The sequence below is a fragment of the Oncorhynchus nerka genome, linkage group LG23 (genome assembly GCF_034236695.1).
Source record: "Oncorhynchus nerka isolate Pitt River linkage group LG23, Oner_Uvic_2.0, whole genome shotgun sequence".
Taxonomy (NCBI): domain Eukaryota; kingdom Metazoa; phylum Chordata; class Actinopteri; order Salmoniformes; family Salmonidae; genus Oncorhynchus; species Oncorhynchus nerka.
The window spans coordinates 17016596-17035348 of NC_088418.1; the positions used below are offsets into that span (position 1 = coordinate 17016596).

Consider the following 18753-nt stretch of genomic DNA (forward strand, 5'->3'; position numbering starts at 1 on the left):
GGTTGCGGCAGGTAGCCTAGTGGTTAGAGCGTTGGACCAGTAACCGAAAGGTTGCAAGATTGAATTCCCGAGCTGACAAGGTAAAAATCTGTCGTTCTGTTCCTGAACAAGGCAGTTAACCCACTGCTCCTAGGCTGTAATTGAAAATGAGAATTTGTTTTTAAGATCTTAATTAAGGTAAAAAAAAAAAAAAAATACACCTGCAATTTGATCCACTGCATCCAGCTTATGCAATGCCATGAGACAATGGAAATGACTTGTTTAAAATGGATACATCAAATGCATCAGGCACACCGCACCGAGTGTATTACACAACGCAAATTCTCTGATTTGATTATATACATGTCAATGTCATGATTCCTAAATTAAATATTGGAAACTTCCCTAATTATAGAAACACGTGACTATAATAGAGAAGCTAGTTCCCTGTTCAGTGCCCATGTCCTTCCGCACCGACGAAAATAATTTCTTATAAATGCAATTATACAATGAAAGATACATATTTCATGATATAATGTATTGCTTTGTCAATTTATTCTGGACTATTTTACGTGTTGTCCTAATCGCGTTTCCCCGGATAGATGTTTTTGAAGAACTATTTTACACTGCGGCATAACATTTACGTCCAATCGTAGCCTTTCTCATTTGGAGCGGAAGCCATCATGGAAGTTTGCGAGAGCAGCGAGTCAGTAGGGAAAGGGACGTGTCAGGGAAGAAGTGCGGGCGAGTAATATAATTACACAGATTTGTTAGCTATGTTTAAGGTGGAGGCTGTCAATTTTCCTGTCATATTTTTTTAGTTCCGACGACGTGGATCGTTTTGTCGGATAAGTTCTTTTTTTGTTGTTGAAGAATTGACATGCTAACTAGATACGCTAGCCATATCTAGCTACGTGTGTGCAGAGATCGAGTGTGTGTGTCACAGTCACTATTCTGGGCAAGGAACGTCGGGGAGATTTCTCTCCGCTTTTCTGGCATAATCACGGCGCCTTTGGCCAAATCAGATACTTGGTACGCTCTTAAAATACAACGGTTCGAGGGCTGGATAATTAATCACCTATTCATCTGGAGGATTTTGTGTCAAATTGTGGGATCTGGGAAGCCGGGCCTGTGGTGGAACGGAGAGAGGCCCTCCTTTATGACCCAGCAGCAGCAGAAGCTATTCTAGCTAGCACGGCTAGCTTAGCTAACTCACGTTAGCTGTCAACGTTTGACACCAACGGGATTGCGAGGGAGAAATATTGGCAGCATTTCATACAAAGGCAACAACAATACTTTCTCTTAATATAAAAACGTTAAAGACTCCTGTGACAGATATGGCTGCAATCATAAAAGAAATTGTCAGTCGAAACAAAAGGAGATACCAGGAGGATGGGTTTGACTTGGACTTGACTTGTATCCTTTTTGTTGAATGGCCGTAATATTAGCTGGCTAGTTTGTCTGACTATGTTCATCTGTCTCTATTAACGTTACCTTGCTAACTAGCTATAATACCTAGATTGATAACTTAACCTTTCTGCAAAATATGATTAGCTAGTTAACGTGAACTAATGTTAGTCAGAAGTCAGTGAGCATTAATTTTAAAAATATATATATATAGTTAGCAAGCTGTGAAAAGCTAATGACAGAACGTCTGGTTGGTTGGTTCGCTCCCTCGTCACTGGTTGGTCAACTAGCTGACTACCTAGCTAGGTCAATTAGCAACCAGGTTATATGCTAACCTACTCTGCTAAATTGCTACAGTATTTGACAACGGTGTGTGTGACCTGTGAAACTAAACGCAAGAGTCTTGATAACTAGATAAATCTCATAGCTTGCATAACGTTAGCTTCGCTAGCTAGTAGTTTGCACGTCCATCATCATGATAACTGAGCGAGAGATTCAACATCATGGATAACGTAGCTGGCTAATGTAGTGGTAGTAAACGTTATATCTAGCAAATTGATCTTGATAAGTTGTCTTAATTATTTGGTTGATGTCAACTGAATATGTCACCGGTTAGTTGGCTAATATATAGTTAGCTTCCCCTGGATGGGGAACAAAGAGATCAACCTTTTTGCGACGCATTATTAAGGTCCTCTGGCCTACATAATAATGTAACAAGCTATAATGGATTAGATTCACATTATATTCTCAATCAGTCCTCCTTCTAGCCAGACAAAGACCTAAAAGCATTGAGTCATTATCAGAGTGAGAGGAAATGGTCGCTTATTAATACGATTTATAATAGCGCTATCTAGTTAGTGGAATGTGCCAATTTCAATGTGCTTAAATGAACATAATTATTGGTTTGGTCGTCTTGAGATATTTTTAACTTTTTTCGTCTAGCTTAATGAGCTCAGCATGTTTGTATTGATTTGAGGTATTGTTGGAGATTGTGTTTAGTGACAAATGACAGGAAAAGACAATTATCAAAATTACTGTTCAGAAGTTAGCTATGTCTGAAATGCGTCACCTAACCTTGCAAGGTATGCAATCAAATGGTGAAAGTGTAGGTGCATGTATAATGCATAGATTAAAAGCCAGTTAAAGGTTATGAGCATAATTGGAGGGAGGAAGTGTGGCTTAGTACTGTTGTACAATATTAGCATGTTTAGTTGTAATGTATTGCACTTCAATTGGTAAACTACTCTTTGCTGTGGCTATGACCCTTTGATTGAGGTTCAGTGATCTCAGGAAGCGCTGTGCATTTTATTTTATACAAATAAAAAACCGAACTGGGTTTGCCTAACGTAAGTATTTTTTGAGTTAGATCATGTATGAGCGAAACATGGGATTAATAGCTAAATCACCTTGTTCCATCAAACATATTTAGATGTGAGAGAACTATTGTGCCAGTCATTGTGTCGGTCATTGTGGCAGTGTTCGGGAAGGCAGTGTAGCCATGGTTGTTCCTGTTATGTAATGATTCCTCTCCAGTTCTAGGGTTTGGTTTTAAAATAGTGATGAGATTTCACATCTGCAACAATGCCTCTCCACCAGCTCTTAAAACTGTGCTATTACGAATATGAAAATTATTCTCCTAAATGGTGTTGCTGGAAATGGCAGGCTTATTTTATTTAACCTTTTACCTAGGTTCGTCTCATTGAGATAACATCTAATTTTCAAGAGAGACCTGGTCCAACCAAGAGAGAACTATGTTCTGTGAAAATTGAATTGATCCCATTCAGTCCATTGATTTATTTATTTGATTGGAACAGTGAGGCTCTGCTCATGCTGACCAGTGCATTTGTCATTGCAGTAGTCTCGGGTACTTTTGGAGCATGACGTCATAGTGTATTTTACATTTGAACTGGCATAAAATCACAATCAGGATACGTAAGTGTGTGACAAGACGGCCTGGGTTTCAGTAAATGAACAGTAAACATGGAAGAATAATTTAGAGATCGTGTTTTGTATGCATTTCATATAGTAGTAACCAATTCTGATGAATTATTTGACCAAATAGGGATTCTTTGTATGCTTAAATAAAAAAATGTGTGCTTGGATATATTTCCCAAGTGAAAAGGCATGCGCAAATTAGAGCAACTTGAGCTTTGTTTATACCTGTATTGATGATGTGAGTGATGTAATGCTTTTTCTTTCGAAGAGGTGATGATGATGGGTGGGGGGGGGGGTCTGGTCTATATTACCCAGGCTCTGTCCTGTTGTCCATACTTCTCTGCCGTGATTGATCTGTCACGATAAGCAATGCATGTCTGATGTAAGCTATGATATAAGCCATCTGTGTTTGGGCATATCAAAGAGCTGTTTGTTTGCATTGTACACCAATTGTATGTGGGTTGTTGTATTGGCCTAGGTGTGTGTGTAATTCCTTTCTTTAGTCTCTGACCTTTAAGCAGCCAACCTCCTGGTTTCCTTGACTCCTGCGCTCAGATATTTATCCGAACATAATTGCTATGGGCTTTCCTGCTGAAAGACTTGAGGGTGTCTACAGAAACAACATTGATGATGTAGTACGGTAAGTACTTCTCCTAAATGTGCATGTCGACGTCCCTGTCAAAAATAAACAAGGGGTTTCTTAGAACGTAAAGGAATGGGGGGAAAAGGTAAACAATGAAAACAGCAGGTAGTTAACCTGTCCTAACTACCTTAACCAAACCCTGTGGGAGCAGTTGGCGAGGCTGAACATTTTAGAGGGCCCTGTAATGTAAGCCAATTTCCAACAAATCTCAGAATTTCTCCAGGGAGCTGAGTTATATTTTAGCATTTTAAAAGCAAATTTCCAGGGATTCTGCCATGGCATGTTAGTTCTCAAAGACTTTATTTAAAGTTATAATTCAATTCATTTTTTCTAAATACTTTATCTGGTTTTAGTTGTTTAAGTTTACACTGAAAATACCCCCCTCATTAATATTATTATAAATGTTTTACAGTTTGGAATCCCTGATCCTTTCTCACTATTTATCATTATATGGGCGACAGAGGTCGGACTGAATATAATGTTTGAAATGCATGCTGTTGTGCCAGCTTCAGAGGCTTGCCTGATGTGTCAACTGAAACCAAAGCAGTGACCTGCAAGCCACCTGTGAACTTAACCTGACCCTACTTATTTTATTGCGCACCAATTTCCTTCAATTTACGCAGGCCCTAAAAATTGTCAGACTCCAGCCACCCATGTCATAGACTGTTCTTTCAGCTATCGTATGGCAAGCGGTACCGGAGCATCAAGTTTAGGTCCAAAAGGCTCCTTAACAGCGTCTTGCTGTTTATTATCTATGCATAGTCACTTTACCCCTACCTACATGTACATATTACCTCCATTACCTCGGACTAACCGGTATCCCCGCACATTGACTCGGTATTGTAACTTTTTTCACTTTTAGTTTATATAGTAAATATTTTCTTTACTCTTATTTTCTTAACTGCGTTGTTGGGTAAGGTCTATCTATACTTGTTGTATTTGGCGCATGTGACAAATAAAAAAATAAAAAATTGAGGATGTAGAATCATAGGTGAGGCTTTTGGAAAAGTTAAAGGGAGAAAAAAAAAAAGTGTTTTTCATTTCCCAGAAGCTGTTGTTTTTAGATATGTGAGCCAACCTGAACGACCAACACCCTGCTGATAGTCAATGTTGTAACACTGTATTATTTAGCTTGTCTGAGAGGCCGTTAGTCTGCCCCCCTGTCTGTGCCATTCTGGCATTATGCTCTGTTTTAAGAAGGTGATTTAGAGGGCCGTTTAGTGTTGGAAGGTAAGTTGGATCAGAATTAGCTAAAAATGTGTTCTGGATGGAAAAGTAATTCTCCTCTTCTCTCTCTCAGGTTTCTGGACTCTAAGCACAAAAATCATTACAAGATCTATAATCTGTGAGTACCCTGGTATCTGTCTATTTTGCCTGTGCATATGCAGTATGGTCAGCAGTGGTTGCTGTGCTGCAAAGATGTCTGATGTAATGCAGAAAATGTCTGTGGAATATAGCCCTGGAGGAGGAAAAGCCTTTCTGTTTTAGAATGTAAACCACAGTAGCTCTTATTTGCCTTAAGTCATCAGGGCCCAGTTGTCTATCCGGATTCCGCCTATCGTATAGGATTAAATGCATAGAAATTGAGTGAATAGAACGGGAGTCCCCATTCAAGCAATGATTTGTCTATTCTATTTCTATTTGTCTAATCCTATCGGATAGGCAAAATCCAGATAATTTTTTTAATACAAGGCCCAGTGGTTCTTGGTGGATAGGCCCAGTCATTGTGATGACATTTCAGAACAATCATATCATGGTTACCGTTTGGTATAGTTTTGCCCTGGGAAAGGAATTTACAACCATGTTTTCCTCACTCAGTTTGAAGTCGTTACCTAGTAAACTGGCACTGACGGACTTAACTGTGAGCTACAAAGATACTAAGGATCACAGGTTTCTCATTGATAACAATCATCTTAACTATTGAGAGAAGTAGAGAGCTCAGTAAACACAATGGATATATTATTCAACAGTTGGCTGAATCTGTGTGGAATTCATGAGGTTGCAGTCGTTGAAATAATCTGTATGCTGACAGATCGATTGTACAAATGAAAGAATGCTCCCGTTTGTAGTCCACTACTACAGCAACATTTTTGTTTGTCCCTTTATAGGTGCGCTGAGCGACATTATGACGCATCCAAATTCAATTGCAGAGGTGAGACATTACAGTGAAAACATCACTTTCATTCAGGCTGTCATTGAATGAATCAATCTTTAACTAAAAACTCTCGTGTGACATTATCTAACTGAGCTCAGTCTCTCTCCGTCTGTCTCCAGTTGCACAATATCCGTTTGAGGATCATAATCCCCCCCAGCTGGAGCTGATTAAACCGTTCTGCGAAGATCTTGACCAGTGGTTAAGTGAGGATGACAATCACGTGGCGGCGATTCACTGTAAAGCTGGAAAGGGACGTACGGGTGTCATGATCTGTGCATACCTGTTACACCGGGGCAAGTTCCTCAAAGCACAAGAAGCTCTGGACTTCTATGGAGAAGTCAGGACCAGAGATAAGAAGGTACATTTTATTGTTCCACTCTGGCCCTCTAAGGCTGTGTTTACACAGGCAGCCCAATTATGATATTTGTCCTCTAAATGGTCTTTTGACCAATCAGATCAACTCTGAAAAAGATCTGATGTGAAAAGATCTGACGTGATTGGTCAACAGACCAATTGTTCAGTGGCAAAAAATATCAGAATTGGGCTGCATGTGTAAAAACGCAGCCATACTGTCTTGGAAACGGATCATCCCCATTATCCATTTGAATCATTCAACCCTCTTCCCCAGGCCATTTTCAACGTACCTCACTCGTAACATAAGGGTTAAATGGAGGATTATGATAATAGTCGTCAACTCCACACCATAGGCCTGGTCGTCGTGGTTGATTCTAGTACATCTCTAATCATTATCTTAATTGAAGGATACATTACGAATAGTTGCTTGAGTTAACGCTGATCTTCCTGACTTGAACATTTGTCAGGCTCCTATAAAGGCTTGTCGTCATGATTTGATATTTCAAATTGTAAATGTCCTCTTTACAGACGGAGAAAAAAAACTTCAGTTTCTCTAAGTGTATCTCTCTTCCCATTCAGGGAGTGACAATCCCCAGTCAGAGGCGCTATGTCTATTACTATAGCCACCTTCTCAAGAACCAGCTGGATTACAAACCAGTGGCTCTGCTCTTCCACAAGATGGTGTTCGAGACGGTGCCCATGTTCAGTGGCGGAACGTGTCGTAAGTGATTTCCTCGTCATTGGTCTCAATCCTGTTTCTTTCCTGTATCCTCCTGACCTTGGGCTTGTATGCTACTGGCTTTCACACTTTCACAATGTGAGCTTCAGTTCATTGTCCTGCCTCCGTCCTCTGCTTTGCACAGCTTTGCTTCTTGATGTTGCATGATCTTTTGCCCTTTTCTCCATGCAAAGCTGACATTAACCACAGTGGAACGGACCGTTTTGTAATGACGGTTATGCTCGTCAGAATTGTGTGGTTTCCCTACTATTATTTTGCTTGGCTCACTGGTCATTTGACTTGGCTGTATAATCAGAGAATAAGGGGTTTTATTTGTGCGTTCAAGACAGCTGGGAAGTTGGGGGGGGGGCGGACAAGGTCAAATCATGACGTCCGTGATCTTCAGGTCAGAAAGTCGGAGCTCTAGAAAGTTTCCGAAGACTGCTAAAAAAGGTTTTTCCCAGTCTGAGCTCTTTTTTTAAATGTATTATTATTATTTTGATTTTTTTTACCCGAGTTCCCAGTTGTCATTTACACATGGACATTTCAGAGTTCCCAGTTGTCATTTACACATGGACATTTCAGAGTTCCCAGTTGTTTGAAGGCAGCCTACACAGTTGAAGTTGGAAGTTTACATACACTTAGATTAGACTCATTAACTCTTTTTTTCAACCACTCCACAGATTTCTTGTTAACAAATTGTAGTTTTGGCAAGTCAGGTAGGACATCTACTTTGTGCATGACATGGAATTTTTCCAACAATTGTTTACAGACAGATTATTTCACTTATAATTCACTATATCACAATTCCAGTTGGTCAGAAGTTTACATACACGAAGTTGACTGTGCCTTTAAACAGCTTGGAAATTTCCAGAAAATTGTCATGGCTTTAGAAGCTTCTGATAGGCTAATTGACATCATTTGAGTCAATTGGAGGTGTTCCTGTGGATGTATTTCAAGGCCTACCTTCAAACTCAGTGCCTCTCTTCTTGACATCATGGGAAAATCAAAAGAAATCAGCCAAGAACTCATAAGAGAAAAAAAATGACCTCCAAGTCTGGTTCATCCTTGGGAGCAATTTCCAAATGCCTGAAGGTATCACGTTCATCTGTACAAACAATAGTACGCAAGTATAAACACCATGGGACCACGCAGCCGTCATACCGCTCAAGAAGGAGACGCGTTCTGTCTCTTAGAGATGAATGTACTTTGGTGCGAAAAGTGCAAATCAATCCCAGAATAACCGCAAAGGACCTTGGGAAGATGCTGAAGGAAACTGGCACAAAAGTATCTACATAACCTGAAAGGCCGCTCAGCAAGGAAGAAGCCACTGCTCCTTCCTTGCTTCGCAAAATAAATGACCGCATGAAGAAGGAAAATTATGTGGATATATTGAAGCAACATCTCAAGACATCAGTCAGGAAGTTAAAGCTTGGTCGCAAATGGGTCTTCCAAATGGGCAATGACCCCAAGCATACTTGCAAAGTTGTGGCACAATGGCTTAAGAACAACATCGTCAAGGTGTTGGAGTGGCCATCACAAAGCTCTGACCTTAACCCTACAGAAAATTAGTGGGCAGAACTGAAAAGGACATGTCCTCTGGTCTGATGAAACAAAAATAGAACTGTTTGGCCATAATGACCATCGTTATGTTTGGAGGAAAAGGGGGGGGGGCTTGCAAGCCAAAGAACACCATCCCAATCAAGAAGCACGGGGTGACACATGTGTGGGCAGAACTGAAAAGGCGTGTGTGAGCAAGGAGGCCTACAAACCTGACTCAGTTACACCAGCTCTGTCAGTAGGAATAGGCCAAAATTCACCCAACTTATTGTGGGAAGCTTGTGGAAGGCTACACGAAACGTTTGACCCAAGTCAAACAATTTAAAGGCAATGCTACCAAATACCAATTGAGTGTATGTAAACTTCTGACCCACTGGGAATATGATGAAAGAAATATAAGCTAAAATAAATAATTCTCTCTACTATTATTCTAACATTTCACATTCTTAAAATAAAGTGGTGATCCTATTGGACCTAAGACGGAATTTTTACGACGATTAAATGTCAGGAATTGTGGAAAAACTGAGTTTAAATGTATTTGGCTAAGGTGTATGTAAACTTCAGACTTTAACTGTACCTCGCTGGATTGCCAGAAGACTTCAAATAGTGATGAGGGTAAAAAAAAAACAATACATTACATTTCACAAAATTATTTAGTAATTATACTCAAAATATAAATCCAACATGTAAAGTGCTGGTCCCATGTTTCATGGGATCTTAAAATATTCCAGAAATGTTCGATACACACAAAAAGCTTATTTCTCATGTTGTGCACAAATTAGTTTACATTCCTGTTAGTGAGCATGACACATTTGCCAAGATAATCTGTCCACCTGACAGGTGTGGTATGTCAAGAAGCTGATTAAACAGCATGCTCATTACACAGGTGCACCTTGTGCTGTGGAAAAAAGGCCACTCTAAAATGTGCAGTTTTGTTTCACAACACAATGCTGCAGATGTCTCAAGTGTTGAGGGAGCGTGCAATTGGCATGCTGACTGCAGGAATGTCTACCACAGCTGTTGCCAGAATTGAATGTTAATTCCTCTACCATAAGCCAACATCGTTTTAGAGAATTTGGCAGTATGTCCAACCGGCCTCACAATCGCAAACCGCGTGTAACCACACCAGCCCAGGACCTCCACATCCGACTTATTCGCCTGCGGGATAGAATGAGACCAGCCACTGGGACAGCTGATGAAAATGAAGTGTATTTCTGTCTGTAATAAAAACCCTTTTGTGGGTGAAAACTCATTATCATTGGCTTGGCCTGGCTCCCCAGTGGGTGGGCTTATGCCCTCCCAGGCCCACCCATGGCTGAGCCCCTGCCCAGTCATGTTAAATCCATAGATTATGGGCTAATTCATTTATTTCAATTGACTGGTTTCCTCATATGAACTGTAACTTGTTTTTTTGTTCAGTGTATATTATATTGATACTTTGACTCCAATAATTATACATTTTTTGTTAGCTATCTCTAGTTCGCTGTACCTGCGGCAACAAGTGTTTCCCATAGAATTGCTTCCAGCAGCGGTGGCAAAGTTGGCGTGGTAGTGGGCATGGCCAATGGCGCTGTCTCCGACCCAATATTTTAGAGGTCCTCCACTTGGCCACAGATTCTACACATTTTGCTATGTTGTGCTAACTGAGTCATGTATGTATGTATGTATATATATATATTATATATAATATATATTTTATTTTTTTACCCCACACCATGACATTTTTTGAATTTGAGATTTTCCCTGACTAGATTTTTATTTTGGTGGTTCTTAAAGATGATCTGATTTTAAAATATTATACTACATTATCTTTTCTAGATACTTTATATCTGGCTTTTAGTCGTCTTTTAAATTTATATTGAACGTTTTACCATATTGTTTTGGAGTGAAGGCAACGACTTAGCATCAGCAGCCCTCCGCTGCTAAATAAATCTGGGGAAACACTGGGCAAAAGTCCATTTTTAATTGTATCCTATAGCTTGTTCTCCATCTTTTTAAATAGTGAGCCAACATGTTTTCGGCACTTTTATTACCTCTGATCAAAACAAATGTTCTCATGGTCTCATCTCTCTGCAGCAGAGATATAGTGAGCAATATGTTTGGAACATCAAATCGCAGTATTGAATCGCAATACATATAGAACTGTGGTATTATCGTATTTCGAGGTCCCTGGCAGTTTCAAGCCCTACTTTGCTATAACAACCCCCACTCTGTGTGATTGTCATCAGTGGCTGCTCTTTTGTGTTTGTATTTATTATGGATCTCCATTAGCTGCTGCCAAAGCAGAAGCTACTTTTCCTGGGGTCCAGAAACATAAGAACGTTACATACAGTTTAAAATAATACATTACATTTCATAACACCTTACCAAACACATTCAGTGTGTTCCCCTCAGGCCACCACTCCACCACCACCATATTTACAATACAACAGCCATGTGCACGTGGGTGTCTTGTCAGCTGTGTCTGGAATTGAACCTCTTCACTTCATTAATCCATATTTCTGTCGGTTGACCTATTGCCTGGGGCAAGTGAACTGAGCAGCCTTCTGAGGTTGGCCTATTGGGCAGGTGATTTAAAAAAAAAAAACAGGTGAAAACATCCAACCTGAAAAGAATGCCTGTAGTGTGGCTCATCTTTCTGTTTCCACCCCATTGTTAAAGTGAAAGATGGACCATTTATGGCAGTCTGTAGAGCAAGTAGAGCCTGCACTGAGATGAATAAAAAAAAACTGATAACAGGCAAAATTCAAAGAATTCCAGTACTGGTCTTTTCTGATTCTTCCCTTATGTGTAGGTGTTAGGCAGGCAAAATATGGTACTTCTGCTTGTAAAATGGCTAATTTACATTTTCGGGCAACCAAAAAATACTCTTGACTTGCCGATTGGCAAGTGTCTTTTTGGCTTTAATGTCAAATCCCTGTTATTTTATCCCTATTCTGAACACACAAACCACTATGTGGTGTGTTCCCATTGCACAACACAAAGTATTGAAGTGGTTTTCATTTCAACGCCAAAGCCCCTCAAATGATTATTAGTAGATGACAAATTTTGTTTTCTGTCGGTTTTCTATTTTTTGAAGGAAAATGTTAGTTGATGCTTATAAAGGCCTGTATGTTAGGAAATGCATTACTATAAATATTATGATTGCATAAAGGGACGTTCCATAATTGTTCTACTGGTTAAGGTCCTAATAACTTGACAATGGGAAGTTGCTGTCCGCATGTTGAAATGGTAAGTTAGAATCTGTTTATGAATGGTTGTAAACATGTATATGCTACAGTATTTGTACATAGCCTTGATAACCCAGCTCTACCCAAGCCCAGGCAGGGCTGCTGCAGGACTCTGTGTTAATCTCCTTTTCTCTTTCTAAGGGGACACTTCCGTTAAAAACAAGAGCGAGCAGATTCCACATGGTTTCAGGAAAGGGAATTGGCACTGGGGTAATAATAATGATCAGCTTTTCATCCAATGTTTCCCTGTTGACTAGGAGGTTGTTGTAGATGAAGGTGGTGTTGTTGAACTAGGTTGTAGATTGTTGGTGGTGTTAAACTTCGTAAGGTAACTATCAATTCCCCCTCCATCTCAGTGGACTGATCCTAGACCAGAAGTACTCCCTCAAATGAGCTTGGTTTTGGTCAACTCTTCTCTTCTTAGGGCCCTTTATAGCATGTTACTGTAACCGTCTTTTCTATAATTAATATTCCTGGCAGTGGTACTATGTAATTCTGGCCCTTTTTCTTTTCTGTCCTCCATTCCTAATTTACAGAGATGTAAATAATATGTACTTGGTTGTTGTCACTGTCTCTCTACCCACCAGGAGAGTGACTGGTGTTCACTTGTGCTCCCCCACAGATCCTCAGTTTGTGGTGTACCAGCTCAAGGTAAAGATCCACACGTCCAACCCGGTGAACACGCGGAAGGAGGAGAAGTATGTGTTCTTCGAGTTCCCCCAGCCGCTGCCCGTGTGCGGAGACATCAAGGTGGAGTTCTTCCACAAACAGAATAAAATGATGAAGAAGGTAATGAGCCTTGTGGTTCTTGATTTTTATATGCGAGATTTAACTTAAACACGAGTTCTGATTGGAGTATAGCCTGTGTCGCGGTTGAGATGCTGTAACTTTGTAACTGAGTTATGATTAAGTTAGCCTTTTATTCACCCCCCCTGCATCTATTTTTCCATCAGGACAAGATGTTTCACTTTTGGGTGAATACCTTCTTTGTCCCTGGACCAGAGGAGAACTTTGAGAAGGTTGAGAACGGGACGTTACCAACGGAGACGTTACCAACGGCGACGTTACCAAAGGAGCAGGCAGGAAACCAAACGGGAGGAACGGGGGACAACGACAAGGATTACCTGATCCTCTCACTGACAAAGAACGACCTGGACAAGGCCAACAAGGATAAAGCAAACCGATACTTCTCCCCCAACTTCAAGGTCAGTCAGGTGAATGAGACTTTCTTTGATTGGGGTTTGGGGGAAAATACCTTTTTTATGAATGTTTGGTGAAATATTTGACTGTTTTGTGCCAAGATGAATGCGTGGTACCACTTTATTTGAATAGTCCATCTATAGATGCTCTACAGTCTATCTACTAAACCTAAACTTTATTCTAAACCTAACTGTAACATCAGCAAGCAGTTGCTTATCAACACATGGTCATACTATCTGTAGAGCATCTACAGATGGATTATCCAAATAGTGTGACCAAATGCTCTCGCCGCTTCGTTCAGATGAAATGTTTCCCCGTTGTATAGATCCATTGGCGTGTTTCAGTTTGTGGATAATAACGTTTTCTCTGGAACTCCAGGTGAAGCTGTACTTTACCAAGACCGTGGAGGACATCTTCAACTCTGAGGCCAGCACTTCCACCTCGCTAACGCCAGACGTTAGTGACAACGAGGCGGACCATTACCGATACTCTGACACCACAGACTCTGACCCGGAGAACGAACCGTTTGACGAAGATCAACACACGCAAATAACGAAAGTGTGAGATTTTTATGGGAAGTAAAAAAAATAAAAATAAATACCTTTCAGAGGGGAAAAGAGGAACTTGAATATAAACTGAAAAGCAAGTACCTTTTTCCCCACCAACCTACAGCAGCAGGACATTTGCGTCACGGAATATGCCACCAATTTTAGGAACAATGCTGACCAAGTTTTCTTTGTTCTTTTGAAATGTTTTGCCCCTCCCCCGCTCGTTCATCCGGAAAGTATTGACACCGTTGTTGAGTGGGAAAAGGTTCAGTAGCTGTAGTGTTATACCTTTTTGTGTCAAAGACCTATAGAAGAAGATTTCCGCTATCAGGAGATGTGAGATCCGGTATTGGAAAGGCTTATTGGAAATCATAAATTTCACTGCTCCATCTCCTGTGGAAACCAAGGCCAGTGCTTCTGTCACTTTCTCCCACTTCATTCGTTGCCCTACCACCCCACTTACCACCCCTTCCATCCTGTCTACTGTGAATGCTTCTTGTGCTTTTTGCAGGTGGTCTCACATGAGTTTGTGCAGTGTAAACTGCATGTTAGAATTTCTCCAGTTGGCTTATGATTATTATTGTGATCATTATTATAATTATTAAGCTACATGACATCTAACCAATGTCCATACCTTCTATCATGTCTGTTCAAGGTATGCAGAAACCCAGTGTCCCATGTATTGTTGATGTTTTTATGTTAAGGTAAATGGAACACAAAACGGCAGGGAAGCCAGTGTTGCAATAACGTGAACACTATAGTTAAACGACAAACGGTGTGCATGTTATTGGAATCGTTGTTTAATAAATTGTATACCATGTTTTTCAACAACAAAATAGATTTCTAAAGCTGATTTTATTTATAGCCAGGAGGTCAAAAATGGCATCCTTTATTTTCATGGTATCTGCAGGTATAACTTCAGTCTTTTGGCAAGCCATTTAGAATGGCCTTGTGTTTTATGATACAGTACATGGCGTCGCCCCCCCCCTTTTTAACAGTAACCGGATACAGTTTTGGCCATCATCACAGTGGACAATGTTATCATGTTTTGCATTCATTTTCAGTGTGTAATGTGCTTATAGAGGGGTAATCTGTTCCAAATGTGTACGTTATGACATGCCGTACTACAGCATGTCTCCAAACCTGCATTAGTGCGTCTGGGTCGATGTCCCCTCAGTCTCTAGAAAGTTTTTCGACACACTGCACTTTTTGTCATCTTAGTCTGTGCATGGACGCACCAGAAGTGGTGATGCTGACCTAGTCTTGACACATGTTCAGTAAGGCCAATAGAGGTGACGCTTGGTAAGAGACCGAGGCGACAGAGTGGGATTGAATGTACAGCTTTGTCTGAACCGATCCAGGGGTGTTTAATGCAGGTTTTGATCAACCCAGGAGTGGATAATATGTGAACCTAGGTGCTCTATAGGTTGTTGTTTTTCCTCTTGAGACATCAGATCTTTTACTCCTTGAATGACTTGTTTTGCAGCCTTATCGTATTTGGCCCAATGAGATCCGGCTCACTTGTACATCCAACAAAAGGTGCTTAAACTGCCAAGCTGCATGCTTACGATCCAACAACAACGGAGCCAAGAATCTGTACCTATCCTATGGTGCGAGTAGCTTCAGTGGCATACACTACTTCTGTGTGAGAACGTTTTAATGTGCACCCCCACGTGCATTTTTCTGCAGTTGCTGTCCCTAACTGGTTGGGGTTATTTCCCTTTTCGTTGCGTTTTTCCTTCTCCTTTTCAAAAACAGGTTTCATTCCGTTGGGGAATGAAATTAGCGCAGCTACAGATTTTTACAAAGTCTTGTGCTTGCTTATGAAATATAAAGAGCCCTATATATGCGAATATTTAAATATGTATCATTTATTTTCAGCATGCCAAATTTTTTGTAACACCTGGCCTCTGTGGCATGCCACGGGCCAGACCCAGGAATCTGCACTGAGGGTAGTGATGTAAGCTGCCTTTTCCTGTACTCTTTGACATGAAGGCTTCCCTCTTTTCAACAATCCATCGCACATGCCGTTTCATCTCGCCTTGTTTTTAGACTACTTTCCTTAGGTGTCTCTGTTTCTCTTCATCGTAAAGTGTACCCTAGCCAACCCAGGAACACTTCATCTAGAATACTTCTTTTTGTTTACATTTTATGACATCACTGAAAACCTGCCAAAAGTAAGCTTGATAATTATTTCTTTTTGTTTTTTTTTCTTTGTTCTTTAAGGTGGGGCCTATGGGAGATGTTCTTTGCCTTACTTGAAGTTGACACAGCTTTCTCTGCTATTGCTTTGAAATCTACCATTCTGCCCAAGCACTGACTTGATAGTTAAAGTACTTATTTAAAGCTACTATTAATAGAGCAATAGACTTTTGCACTGTTACAGGGTTTTGCAGGGTCTCAGTCAGTGAATCACAGTCTCCTCACCCGTTGTTCCTCTTAGTAAAACAAAGCCTTGCGATCAGTGAAGGACGGTGGATTAAAATGGCTAGGTGTACCTTAATCTTGTATTCATGCATCCCCCATAGAAACAACAATTTGTTACTTTGACTGAAAATGTCCTGACCCTTTTTTTTTTTTTTTTAAAGAAAATACATTTTTTAAAAATGAGAAAATGGAACTAACTATTTGACGATATTCGTGTTTTCTGGTAAAGACTGCAGGTAAACTATCGGGCAAAAAAATATACTATCTGGATCCATTTGCTTCTGGATGTTCAGCAGCTGAAATGTCAATCTATTCAATGGCCTCAATATTAAGGAGCGTATGTTTAAGAGACATTTCTGAATGTTTCATATTCGTCTCCAGCACCACCCCAACATCAACACGTGAATCGCTTCCATGTTTAGTAGTATAAAAAAAATGTTTTTCTAATGACAACACCGGGTTGCATCGTTTTTTTTTTTTTTGAGTAGGGTTGTCTAATTGGTTGATGTCGTTGGAAAGCTTAGAGGAAGGTGAGTTTCCAATGACATCAACCAATTAGCAGGCAATGCCTAGTCATAATTGGTTAAAGTCACATGATGCACACTGATGTCATTGGAAACACTTATTGTCCTCTTTTTTTTTTTTTGCTGCAAAACATAGAAACATGCAATTTTCACATGATGTTGGGTTGGTGCTGGATTTAAGGCCACAGGCCATCCCCTAGACATCTCTAGCCCCAATTCTCAAAACATGTTACCACAGTACCTTAAAATACAAATTCCTAGGGGAACCTTTTGGCATGGGCTAAAACTTGTGGAGTTCACAGGCAGCAGACACAAGATTCAGCTTAAAGACAAAGTAAAATAATTTTAACGGTGCCAGTGTGTAGGTTAAGTTTTATGTCACTAGTTTTTAGCTGATTTGTGCAATATGTTATGATGCCTGTGGTTGCCACATATTGCCTCTCATTTACAGTTGAGGGGGGGGGGGAATGAAATCTTGTTAAATACTGTTCTAGAACATGTCATGCATTCAGATGGAAGGGGTGCAATAAATCAAGAGGTGTTACCTGCAGAAGTGGGCGGGGCTACCTCCCTCCCGCCACTCCATTGTTTTGTTTGGGTTTTTTCTCCCTGGGATTAATTTTGTGCAGAGGTATGTTGGCTATAACTCATTCTATTTTCAATCTTTAAAAAAAAAAAAACTTTAAAAAAAAACAGCCTTATTCCATTTCAGCCTGTTCGGATACTATTGTGCTGTTCAACAGTTGCTCTGTGTGTAATGCTATGCACTGAGAATACACAACCCACGATGTAAAATAGAAATACATGTACAGGTTATAATTATGCTCATACAAATTAGATGTCTGTTTGTTATTGTATGTGTAAACTGCCCTTTATCTTAGTGTTATAAACTTCACATAAATCCAATCAAGTCTCATTCTTGTCTCTGTGTGAGATACCTGATTTGTGATCGACCTTCATATTTTACGATGACAATGACCAGTATAACAAGAATTCTTAATGTTTTTGATGTATATTAATGCTTTCTGATTTCAAGTTGAAATAGATCATGAACAGTGCTAGCTATGGAAAAGAGGGTTGAGTCGGGATGACCCTGTGAGTGTGAGCTGGTGTGCAAAGCCTCTAGGTCATTATGGTTTTCTCCACGTCGGGAAATGTTTACTGATGTGTGTAAATAAGCTTGCTTTTAAGATGCCAGAAGTTTGAGAAAACCATGTCAATGGTCTCGCTTAGGCGACCTATGAGTGGGATAATGAAGTGGTTGTATACACTAACTACAAGCCCTGTACATTTGACTGACCTCTGTTTTGGAAACATTAAGCCGTGTTCTCCAAAAATAATGGTGCCATTGCTGTTCAGTGTGAGTATGATCAGATACTTTCAAGGGCAGTGCTGTGCTATTGAGCGTATTCATTACTTGGGGATCTGTGCATCAAATGTCCTTCACTGATTCTTTAACACAGGAAACTGAGGCGTTTTCTTTGTCTGCTAATACTATCCAGTGTTCCTGTTGCCAGTGTTGAAGGGATCACCATTTTCTATCTCTACTGCCTTCGTTGTTCTAGGAGGTGGCCGGCAACAACTGGAATGTGTTTTGCCCACAAAAAAACAGCAATTCACGTGGCCTGGTCTTTTGAAATGATAGGAAAGACCTATTTAATGCAATTGTTCTTTGTGACATTTCCGTAGAAACAGGGATTGTGAATACCAAGTATATGAAGAAGTGTGTGTGCTGCCTGCTATCGCGTACATAAACCCCCAAATGATGATAAAATGACATTGATACAGAGGACAGTTAGTCCTAGATGAACGTTCTGTATAACCGACTGCTCTACATTGTTTGTCGTTACAAAACACCACCACATCCCCGGTGGAATCTGATATTTTCAGCGGATGAAAAAGGAGAAGCGAGAATTGAACATTGAGGCGTGCCTCTTCAGTCTCGTGCTCGTTAATATCTCTCTAGCCTGTTGATAATCAAATTCCCCATGCGGCGCCCCTCAACTCAACTGCACCATTTCAGCTCGTTGGTTCCCGTTTCCTTGTTGCCTTCTCTCCAAAGCATTTTAGCAA

General features: G+C 40.3%; 1 protein-coding gene across 4 annotated transcripts; it reads left to right on the forward strand.

Annotated features, from left to right (window-relative positions):
- Nucleotides 1–633: 633 nt before the first annotated feature.
- On the forward strand, nucleotides 634–17586 carry LOC115106356 (phosphatidylinositol 3,4,5-trisphosphate 3-phosphatase and dual-specificity protein phosphatase PTEN-like). 4 transcript variants are annotated; one of them, XM_029629003.2, is made up of 10 exons: nucleotides 636–1395; nucleotides 3877–3961; nucleotides 5265–5309; nucleotides 6073–6116; nucleotides 6239–6477; nucleotides 7053–7194; nucleotides 12123–12191; nucleotides 12604–12770; nucleotides 12935–13195; nucleotides 13560–17586. In XM_029629003.2, the coding sequence occupies exons 1-10, from the start codon at nucleotides 1317–1319 to the stop codon at nucleotides 13743–13745; spliced, it is 1317 nt and encodes a 438-aa protein (XP_029484863.1). In that variant the 5' UTR covers nucleotides 636–1316; the 3' UTR covers nucleotides 13746–17586. The 4 variants fall into 4 exon arrangements, with proteins under 4 accessions (XP_029484865.1, XP_029484863.1, XP_029484866.1 ...); XM_029629004.2 differs by having other exon boundaries at nucleotides 641–1395; nucleotides 12935–13186; XM_029629005.2 differs by lacking the exon at nucleotides 12123–12191 and having other exon boundaries at nucleotides 634–1395.
- The last annotated feature ends 1167 nt before the right edge of the window (nucleotides 17587–18753 follow it).

Coding starts and splice junctions, on each gene's coding strand:
- LOC115106356 (XM_029629003.2), top strand. CDS start 1,317: ATGGCTGCAATCATAAAAGAAATTGTCAGTCGAAACAAAAGGAGATAC. Junction 1,396..3,876: donor GTTTGACTTGGACTTGACTT/GTATCCTTTTTG, acceptor TCCTGCGCTCAG/ATATTTATCCGAACATAATT. Junction 12,192..12,603: donor GAAAGGGAATTGGCACTGGG/GTAATAATAATG, acceptor GCTCCCCCACAG/ATCCTCAGTTTGTGGTGTAC.